At 41.3% G+C, this 10,763-nt stretch overlaps 1 protein-coding gene across 2 annotated transcripts in view; it reads right to left on the bottom strand.

The window, feature by feature from the left end:
- Positions 1–540: 540 nt before the first annotated feature.
- Positions 541–10,763, bottom strand: part of Nrbf2 (nuclear receptor binding factor 2) — a 10,549-nt gene continuing 326 nt past the window's right edge. Inside the window, exons 2-4 of one of the 2 annotated variants that reach the window (XM_013017242.1) lie at positions 6,997–7,081; positions 4,123–4,163; positions 541–2,019 (exon numbers count right to left, since the gene is read on the bottom strand). In XM_013017242.1, the coding sequence (XP_012872696.1) occupies positions 1,309–2,019; positions 4,123–4,163; positions 6,997–7,081 (837 nt within the window). In that variant the 3' untranslated portion in view covers positions 541–1,308. The remainder of the gene's footprint in view (positions 2,020–4,122; positions 4,164–6,996; positions 7,082–10,763) is intronic. The other variant, XM_013017243.1, reaches the window with a different exon arrangement.

The raw sequence follows: 10,763 nt of genomic DNA, 5'->3' as shown, positions 1-10,763 counted from the left end.
AAGCCAGAAGTGGCACTGTGGCTCAAGTGGTAGAGTGCTAGCCTTGAGCTGAAGAGCTGAGGGACAGCGCCCAGGCCCAGAGTTCAAGCCCCACAACCGGACTCCCAAAAAAAGTTTGGTTTACAGTGTCTTCTTCCCCATAACTCTCCTAGAACATTAGAGGACTTGAGTAGAGAATGTCAAAGCAGTACCTTCTCCATTTGGTATGTTCCAACTGAGCGGCAGGTGCCCTGAGGACAGCAGACCATAGCCTAGAGCATGTGTGAGATCAAGAATGCAGTGCACACATTTAAACCTCAAGAACCTTCTACTTCATCTCAGCCAAAGGGCCAAGAAGCCACATCCTCAGAACATTCTCTTTATGAGGGGAAATGGGTTACAAAACAATGCAAAAAAAAACCTACACACACATCTATCTCAGCAAAGCATCGTAATCATTTAACAGCACCTGTCCAAACCCCTGTGCAAACCTTTCAGCAGAGGAAGAAGCCATTCAATGTCTTGCTTTTTTAACCATACCAAGCACATTCAACCAAGGCATGAAACACAATTACTTTATTGATTTCTTACAATCAAAATACTGCCAACTAGCATGACTTCACTCATGCATCATTAAATACAAGGGATACTTCCTTGGTATTTTCAAATGATGCATTATATAACAAAGTTAGAACTTAAAATGCACCCTGATTAATTATGTAAACTGGTAATTTTCTTAAAAAAGCGTAACTAAAATTTGGTTCCTTTCTTCATAAAATGGAAATTTATATTTCTCCTGATAGTCTTGAGGTTATCATCATGTTATGAGTAGTGCAAAGTGTGGCACATGTAGTTTAAACAAAATGTGCATAACAGAATGCATACAGTCACTGCATGATAGAAAGCATGTTTCAGCTACAAGGCGGCCCCTCAGGCTACCATATTATTTAGGGTTTGCATTATCATTTATGGCATTACAGATTATGTGTGACATACTATTTTTGTACACTTAACCCTGAAGAAAAATTCTTGCTCAAAAAAATTATTCCAGGTAGCCATTTGGTTTGCATCAGGAGAAAACAAACCTCCAAAAGTTCAGTGTCTGCCAAGTCGGAATCATTAGCTCAAGTCAGTGAATCAGGTATGCGACACATTTCACAGTGACTGTTTTCAAGCCCTGGCAAGCCTCTTCTCCTACATTGTGCCAGATGATGATAGATTTCCAGGATTACCCTCAGGTGTGGTTTTCCCTTTTTATTCATTTCTGGAGTAACTGTTAATGAACTGTTACTGAGTAATTTCTTCTTCTGACCTCCAATGGCTTTCATTTTAATTATTCATAAGTCCTTTCAGAATATCTTCAGAGAGCTCCATCAGTGGAAGTTCTGGAGATGGAAAATCCAAGGGAGGAAGACTGGGTATTGGAATGTCCTTGGCTTTCCCGGTACTTGCCGAAAACTTCTGCCAAGTTGACGAGGCTGTGGCAGCCTCTGCCTGTGGTGGCAAGCTCCACAACTCAGATTTTTCTACAAAGTCAGCATCTACGTCCAGCTCCTTGTCTACTGGACCTTTTAGAAGTCTGGCCTTTTCTGCTTTTAGTTGTTTATTTTCTTTTCTTAATCTTTCATTCTCAACCACAAGGAACTCCACATGCCTCTTCAGTTCTGCAATTTTGGTTGCCTGCTCCTCTATTATGGTTTTGTCATCCTTTGGGGCTTTGCTTCCTATACACGGCTCTGTTGGTTCACTCTTTCGCTGAAGTAAAAACAGAAGTGTGTCTGGATCTCTGTCAAAGACCCCGTGAATTTCAGGGAGGTGTTTCTCCACAGAAGGGCTGTACTTGTGAGAAAGAAGGGGGCTCTGAGCCTCCCCATCCTCAGCAGAGGGCTTGTGAGATGCCTGAAGATGGGCAGCCACGTCTTTGTCTGTGTTCTGCTGAGCTTTCAGCCGTTCCTCACGCTTTGCCCTTTTCCATCTCTCCTGGATGAGGAGCAGCTGTTTCATGTGGCTATCCCTTTGCAATTCCAGTGATAAATGGGCCTATAATACAGAAAGAAAGGTCAGTTTACAGAATATAGGATCCACTGTTTGAAAGTCCTGTTCAATATACACTATTCCAAGAGCTTCCTTTTCAGTGTTAACTCTGTAACTGAAAATCTATGCTGTTTGCAACAGAAACTCAAAACTCTCAAAAGAAGTGAGCCTAATGAACTGGAGATTAAGTTACTTCTTTTCTTGGAGGGTTTTTGGGCAGTACTTGGGTCTGAACTCAAGGCTATTTACTAGACAGGTACTCCTGGGTCATACTGTTTTATTTTTCTCTCGTTATTTTCTCTCGTTATTTTGAGACAAGGTCTCATTTCCTGACTAGGTAAATTCACTGGGATGACAGCTGTGTACCAATGCATCCAATTTCCCTCTGTTGAGATGGAGTCTCTGACTTTTCTGCTGGGCTGGAACAACAGTCCTCCCAAGCTCAGCTTCCCATGTTGCTTAGGATGGCAACTGCATGCCACTATGCCCAGGTATGGGTTAAGAAAAGGCCTCTAAAACTTTTTTAGGCAATAAACTTTGAAGCCTGGGGTGGCCTCAAACCATGATCCTCCTAATCTCAGCCTTCCACACAGCTAGGATTTACAGACTCATCACCAATGCCTAACAGGGATTTTTTAATCCATTAATCCATTTAGAGTCTGAAAACAATGTCCAAAAAGAAACGTATTCATCACTGACTTAATTAAAGGAACCTCTCTATACATCACCCTTATAATAACCATTAAAAATTTTTTATTTCAAAGTCTGAATCAGTCTTTTGGTGAATGCGCCTTACCTTCTTCAATGCTATTTATGCACCACTTAAAATTAGAAATCTCAAGTGTCAGAGGCTCATGCTTGTAATCCTAGCTTCTGAGGATTGTAGTTCAAAGCCAACCCATGCAGTGAAGTCCATGAGACTCATATCTCCAATAAACTATCCCTCCAAAAAAAACCAAAATAGAGCTCTGGTTGAAGTGGTAGCCTTGAGCAAAAGAAGGTTGGGGACAGCACCCTGAGTTCAAGCTCCAGGGACAGCACCAAAAAAAATTTGTTTTTAAATTAGAAACTTCTCTAATAGTTTGTTTTTTGCAGTGCTAGGGGATCACACCCACGGCAGTTTCCGTGTACTAGGCAAGTATGCTACCACTGCACTAGATCCCCAGTCTTAAAATCATCTTTTTGTTTTTCTGTGTGGTCCAGTGCTGGGGGCCTAGGTGCTGCTATCCTTTAGCTTTTTCACTCAAGGCTGATACTCTACCACTTGAGTCATACCTCCACTTCCAGCTGCTCTGTGATTAATTGGAGATAAGCAACTTACCCACCTTCCTGCCCAGGCTGGCCAAACTGAGATCCTCAGATCTCAACTTCCTGAGGATCTACTAGGATTACAGCTGTGAGCCACTAATGCCTGGCTTGAAATCTTTCTCTTTAGGAATAATTCTACAGCTAGCCAAACTGCAAGACTTCCTATCAATAGGGTGTTCAGAAGGCACAATGCACATTTGCAGGACATAGCTTACAGGAGTAGGGCCTATACCATCGCAAATGCAGCTTTAAAGTTCCTTTGGTTCAGTTTGGGGATCAAGTGGTTTTTCCCAGCCACTGATACTTCTCACATAAATAACCACTTTAGTTAGTGAAAATATTACATACCTCTCAGGTGCTAATAATTAAGAAATAATTTTTAGGAATCAATTTAGTGCTCATGAAACAAATGTTCAAGTGCAAGAATTTCCTAAGAAGAACATATAGGAGACTATTCAGATTTAAAATATCGCTGACAAGCAAAGGATTATCAATACACAGTTGGCCAGACCTGTGTACCTACTGTGAGTTAATAGTTCAACTATGAGCTGATCATCAGCAAGGTCCTAAAAGGGTCTCTAAAGGAAATAACTTCCAATTTGAGATCCACAGGAATAACTTAAGATGGTTCTGCATGCCATATCTGGGACACCAAGAGTTCCCACTTTTTCCAGAGGAATTCATTTTATACATTTTTCAGGCATTGTTTTAAGAAAGGCCTCATGCTTTATTTTATACACAATTCAAGTCTCCACAAGAAAATCTGCTTCACCTTACTTAAAAATTAGGAATATGCCTCACCTGCTCAGACTGTGTCAGCTTCATGGCCTCACAAAGATATGCTGGTATATTAAAATAAAAAAAAGTGGCATGTTAATATATGGACATTATCATTTTGTAATTAACAGGTTAAAAGAGTTTTAATACATCTCATCAAAAGAGAACTGGTCTTATATGCACATCTGCTCTACTTGGAAATTTGAAACATAGGATTCTTCTCCTAAGAGGATGTCAGTGGTTAACATATGTAAACATTGCCTAACCTACTTTGAGGGGTTTGTATATATAAATCCCTGCAGAGGATGAGGGTGTGATTTAGGGTAGAACACCCACCCCCCAGCAATAACAAGGCCCTGCCTTTGATCTATTACACAATAAAATAATTTAAGTAAGTGTATAGATTCTGCAATTAATCCACTGAAAACGCTCTAGTTAGAAAAATGTTTTTAGGGTAAATTAAATAAGAAGCTACTTTTACCCTATTTTACCAGGCTCACAAAAACACCAAGGAATTATCATTTTTACCCATCTAAACACCTAGATTCTGTCATTCTGGCTCCTGTAAGGTTGTGGGTTTTTTTTTTTAATCAAGTTGTCTCCACTATATTAGCAACCTACTGCAAATTAGCAGTTAAGAGCCCCAAGAATAAGCCAGGTGTGGTGGCAGACACCTGTAACCCTAGGAAGCTGAGACAAGAGGATCATAAGTTCAAGGCTAAGGGGGGTGGGAGGGAGGGAAGAAACAGAACAGCAAGAAAAGCATGTTGTTATAAAGCTAGATCTATGTCTCAAGTGGTAGAGTGCTTGCCTAGCAGGCATGAGGCTGAGTTCAAAACTCAATACAACTACACACACACACACAGAGAAAGCAATATATACTATAAGGGAGTTATTGAGCAGACAATGTCATTTAAGAAGACCTTTAATAAACCTCTCTCTGATCTTAGGACAAAACTGTGAGTGACTTAATCTATTTAAAATTAAGTAATAATAAAATTCTCACTTTCGCCAGGCACTGGTGGCTCACGCCTATAATCCTAGCTACTCAGGAGGCTTAGATCTGCGGATCACAGTTCAAAGCCAGCCTGAGCAGGAAAATCCATGAGACTCTTATCTCCAATAAACCACCAGAAAACAGGGAGTAGCACTGTGGCTCAAGTGGAGCGCTAGTTTTGAGCTGAAGAGCTGAGGGACAGCACCCAGGCCACAAGTTCAAGCCCCACAACTGACCAAAAAAAAAAAAAAAAAAATCTGACTTTCCTCTTAGAGCAAACGGCCAGAAAGCTGGGAAGGTATGGTTGTTTCTGATAATAGTCTTAGCAGCCCAAGTTAGCCTTAAACTCTCTTGTAAGTGCTGAGATTACAGGCATGTACCACCATGCCCTACTGGTTTGTATCTTCAACGTTTCTTGAAAGGTAGAATGCTGAACTTGGTTCCCAGTTGATGGTGCCACAGCAGTAGGACTGCCATATGAAGAGGCAGGGAAATTAAATAGATACAAACTGAAGAACCAAGGCAACAGCTCTTCCCTGCCCTGCCCCCAACACCTAATTTTAGACATTAAGTTATATGAACAGGAGACAAAGGGGGCTATTACCATCTGCTTTCTCCTTTGAGCAGTTAAAAGCTACAAACTCTGTCCATGAGTCAAGACAGGCACCCAGGTAGTAAGACTCATCTCCAAATAACCAGCAAAAATCTGGAACTGGAGGTGTGGCTCAAGTGGTAGAGTATCAAATATGAGCAGGGAAAAAAAGCCAAATGAGCATGCAGGCAGGTGCATATGTGTACAGACATACATACATAATTTTTTCTCTAAAAATTATCACACACACAGAATTCACAAAAGATAACTTATCCAATCCAGTGCCCATTGTGTGGTATGTTTTTCAGTAGTGAAATAACATTCTTTCCTCTGCCTTCTAATAGACTGCAGAGAACTTTGTATAAGAAAGATTATCTTATAATCATTCTTAATGCAACTCAAGTAAAACACCCCCATCCTCCAAAACTTTAGGGTTGTTATTCAACCAACAGAAATTGGTATCTGCAAAACAGATTCCCTCAAATCTATTTCTGGTTTGGCATATGTTAAGTCTGCCGCAGACTGACTAGGATTAAAATAGAGGCCTATGGTTAAGAAGCTGACACTTCCTTTTTTCCTTTCTTTCACCTCTTTTGTTTCAGTTCTAGGCACTAAACTCAGTCTCATGCATGCTGAGCACACACTCAACCTCTAAGCTACACTTCCAGCCCTAAAAGCCACTTCCAACCCTAAAACCCAACAGTTCCAAACTTCCTAGCTAAATGAAAACCCTCACCAGCATGTCCCAAAAACATGTGGGTAGAAATGAAATATTCAGAAAAGATCACAAGACAAGTTGTCTAACATCCTAGGTGCCAAGGGACTTTGCTGGATTTTGCCAGTATCTTAGAAAGCAAAAAGTGAACTGGATAGAATTAGTTACTACTTGTAGAAACTAAAATACCTTACAATTAAACCTAGACTCCTTTTTATAACTTCTCAGATGAATTGGCAGAATTCTACAACTGGCTTGTAAATAGGGGCATCACTGCGTCCAGGAATTATTCACCAATAAAGCATGTATGGAAGCCTCTGTATTTCAGAAATAAAACCAGGTCAGTCAGTATGGGCTAGGAAAACCAATCAACATGTGAATAATAATCAAAACTGATCTAGTGGGTCAATAGGGTCCATCTTAGCAGATACAGGGTATCAATCATTACTGTTATTCTAAAAATGTGGTAAGAAAAATACTGGGAAAAAGAAATTGTTCTTCAGTTTTACAATCAGTGTTTAATATGTACATATAATACACATATTCATGTATGTATATTCATAATCATATACATATACAAACACACACACTTACCTGCAGCCTTTTTGTGACAAGAAATAGCCTCTTCGTATTTCCCCGAAGCTAATAAACGGTCTGCTCGTCTGCTCTGCTGATGAGCCTAGAAGACAAACACATTCACATTCCAAGTTACTAATAATAAGACTCAAGGAACAAACAAAAAAAAAAGAGGAATGGGGGCTGAGAGTGTACTCAGTGGTAGAGCACCTATTTAGCATGAGGCCTTCCATTTGATCCTGAGCACCACCACACCCTCACAAAACTATTATGCAAGATAAGTAATGCTTGTTGCCACACATAAGACCACCATTTCAGTTATAACTAGAGCTACATAATGAGTAGAGCCTAGAACGAAAGCATCTACAAGGAACAGGTTATTGGTAGACAATAACCAATAGCCCTCCCTTGGTTAGTCTCAGATACTTTTTGTGATTCACACTCTTCAGAGATAAATCAAGAGTTGCAATCATAAACTGTTAATCAAATGTGTATTTTCTTGACTTTTTTGCAATCATCTTTAAAAATAGCCAAAATCAGAGAATCCTGGTTAAAAGCTAGCCCAGACAGGGAAGTCCATGAGCCTCATCTCCAAAACCAGCAAAATGCTAGAAGTGGAGCTGTGGCTCAAGCAGTAGAGCACTAGCCTTGAGCAAAAAGGCTAAGGGAAAACACCCAGATCATGACTTTAAACTCCAGTATTAGCACAAGAGTAAATAGTTATATTTGGACCAGAAATTTTAAAAGGAACGCAAATCATTTGGAAATCTTGAATCCTTGAATTGGGAGATTTGGAGAAGGGCTTGACACTACTGAGCTACAGCTAGAGCTGGCTCATGTATGTGCTTTCAGAGGCAAGAACAAGATGCTACCTAAGGTTATTGCACTCTTAACACTGAATGATCCATGTATTCTCGAAGATTCCAATCACTTTCTAACTCTATAAACTTGTGTTAAGGATATTCATGTGGCTCCCTTAAACTTTAAGCTCTGATGACAGCACAAGTTGTTACCTAAACTGTTGCATACAACAACAAAAAAAGCCAGGAGAGAAAATGTGACTCACACTTGCAATCCTAGCTACCCAGGAGGCTGAGATCTGAGGATCCTGGTTCAAAGCCAGCCTGGGCAGTCAAGTCTGTGAGACTCTTTATCTCCAATAAACTACTCAGAAAAGGCCTGAAGTGGCACTGTGGCTCAAGTGATAATAGTATTACTAGCCTTGAGCCAAAGCAGCTCAGGGACAGAGCCCAGGCCCAAGGGCGAAAAAAAAAGTTCAAAAGCAAGAAGATTCATCAGATGAAATAAGGATTGACCACTCCAGATGAAAGTTCTATTACTCAAAAAAAAAAAAAAAACATATTCCCAGCACTCTAAGAGCCAAACATAAAGAAAACCATTGTGACAACACAGTCACATAAATCCTTGACCTTTGCAGGTCAATTAAGATCTGACATCATCAAATTTGATATAACAAACTTCACATCACCAAATTGGTAGCAGACTAGCCCAATAACAAGAAATTAATTTTTTTTTATTTTAGTGCCAGAATCAGGGCTTGAACTCAGGGCCTTGAGCTCTTCTTGATCAGCTTTTTTTTCTGTTCCTGGCTGCTACATTTCCACTTCTACTTCTGGCTTTTTGCTAACTGGTTAGTCCAAGGACGCTTGGAGGGCTCATGATCATACTAAATCTATGTGCTGGAGTCTGGAATGTCTTCAGAACAAGCTAATATTATAGTACTGGGACTTTCAAAAGCATTCATAAAATTACAGAACCGAGGGCTTGACTAGCATGCATGAAGCCTGAGTTCGATTCCTCAGTACCACATACACAGAAAAAGCCAATAAGATGCTGTGGTTCAAGTGGTAGAGTGCTAGCCTTGAGCAAAAGAGCTCAGGGACAGTGCCCAGGCCCTGAGTTCAAGCCACAGGACTGGCAACAACAACAACAATTACAGAACTGAGAATTGTGATGTTAAGTCAACTAGACTGTCATAAAAGAATGTCATAATCTTCAAAACATGTCTTCCATCTTACAGAGGCCTATCACTGACATATTGCAGCAGAAAGTAAATGTCAAGCCAAGTAGCAGTGGCTAATCACAGCTACTCAGGAGGCTGAGACCTGAGGATAGAAGCCAGCCTGGGCATCAAAGTCCATGAGACTTTTCTCTCCAACTAATAAGCAAAAAGCCTGAAGTGGGGGCTGCGAAGGTGGCTCAGTGGTAGAGTGCTTGTCTTGCATGTATGAGGCCCTGGGTTTGATTCCTCAGCACAACATAAGCAGAAAAAGCCAAAAGTGGCACTGTGGCTCAAGTGGTAATATATAAGTCTTGAAAAGAAAAAGCTAAGAGAAAAGTCCTCAAGTGCTCAGTTCAAGCCTCAGTATTCTCACAAGCTCTTCTGCTCTCTTGTTACCTCCCTCCCTTTCGCCCCCCCCCCCGAAATAAATGTCTGTATCAGTCTCATTGTTTTCTTTCAATAAACAGGTAGGCTGGAAATTAGGTCTTTCAAATCTCAAGTCACTTAAAAATTCAAGACACCAAGTTTCTGATACATGTCACATAAATTTTATGGCTAGATTACGAAATTGTGCTAGCTTGCTTAACAGATTTTCAAAATTCTGCTATAAAAATAAGACTAATTCGACCAGCTAAGTAATTTTCCTAAACTGGTGAGCTGATGCTTCATTTACCACTGCCACGAGTTTATGTCTTCTTAGCCACACTCAGGCTATGTTTCAGCCTCTAACCAAATAAAATGAAGTGGACTGGAACTGAACCAATGGTCATTTTGCAAGGACACCTGAACTCTGAAGCACTTTGTAAATTGCTGGTTATTTCTAACAACATTCCTGAGAAATTTCAGTAGGAGCCATCCCTGTTGCACTTGTAAATGACAGTATCACCTCATAAACAAGAAATTTCCCTTCAAAATTCAGAACAGCAGTCCAGTTGGTAAGTGTACACAGCTCTTACATGGGGAGGGGGGGAGGTAATGCCCAATTTGGTTAACACCAAGGAAGAGTCCTCAAAGCAGTTAACCCAGCACCAGTGATTTGCAGCCACAGCTGTAGGTGATACTATCTCAAGGCTTTAAACCTCAGCCAGTCCAAATCTTCATTCTGTAAGTGAAATTTTAAATTAAGACTTTATAATCTCACTACAGTAATGGCTAACTCTTTACACACTATGCTAGGCCTCAGTAAGTATTTTATGACAACTTACCCCTCCTCACAACAAACTTGAATGATGTAAGTTTGTACACACCACTATTAAGTGACTAAGCCAGAATTCAAATCCAAACCTGGCTTCACCACCAGACTCTATTGCTTCTCTCTGTAATTTAAGCCCATGCCGGGCTCTTCTACAACAGTGAGGTGGGGCGGTCCGATGGCATGAACGAATCCTCCGTGGTCTTCCAGTGCCACCACGGCAAATCAACTGCAAACCTGTCATTGATGAAGTTCTTTCTGCCTGCCCCATTTGTAATACGACTGCTGGGTCCGGCCTAGGAACCTTTTCCAGGAAAACACCCAAAGACGCGGAGGCCAACCTGGGCAGGATTCTTGCTCTTACCGCCTTGAAGCCAGCGTCCGTGCGGCGACGGTGCCGGGGGGGGGGGGGGGGAATTGGAGAGGGGGGGGGGGGTGGACAACGCCAGAACCGCCCAGCGCTCGGGCTCAGCGTGTGCATTCGGGGAGAGAGGAGGCCGGGGCTCGGAGGGAGGCCGCGGGCGGGGAGGAAATGGAGGCTCCGACCGTCCCAGGTTGACGGGCCGGCGC

Source organism: Dipodomys ordii, unplaced genomic scaffold (assembly GCF_000151885.1).
Source record: "Dipodomys ordii isolate 6190 unplaced genomic scaffold, Dord_2.0 Scaffold34, whole genome shotgun sequence".
Lineage (NCBI taxonomy): Eukaryota > Metazoa > Chordata > Mammalia > Rodentia > Heteromyidae > Dipodomys > Dipodomys ordii.
Note: the sequence above shows the minus strand (reverse complement) of the source record. Positions and strands in the feature narration are given on the sequence as shown.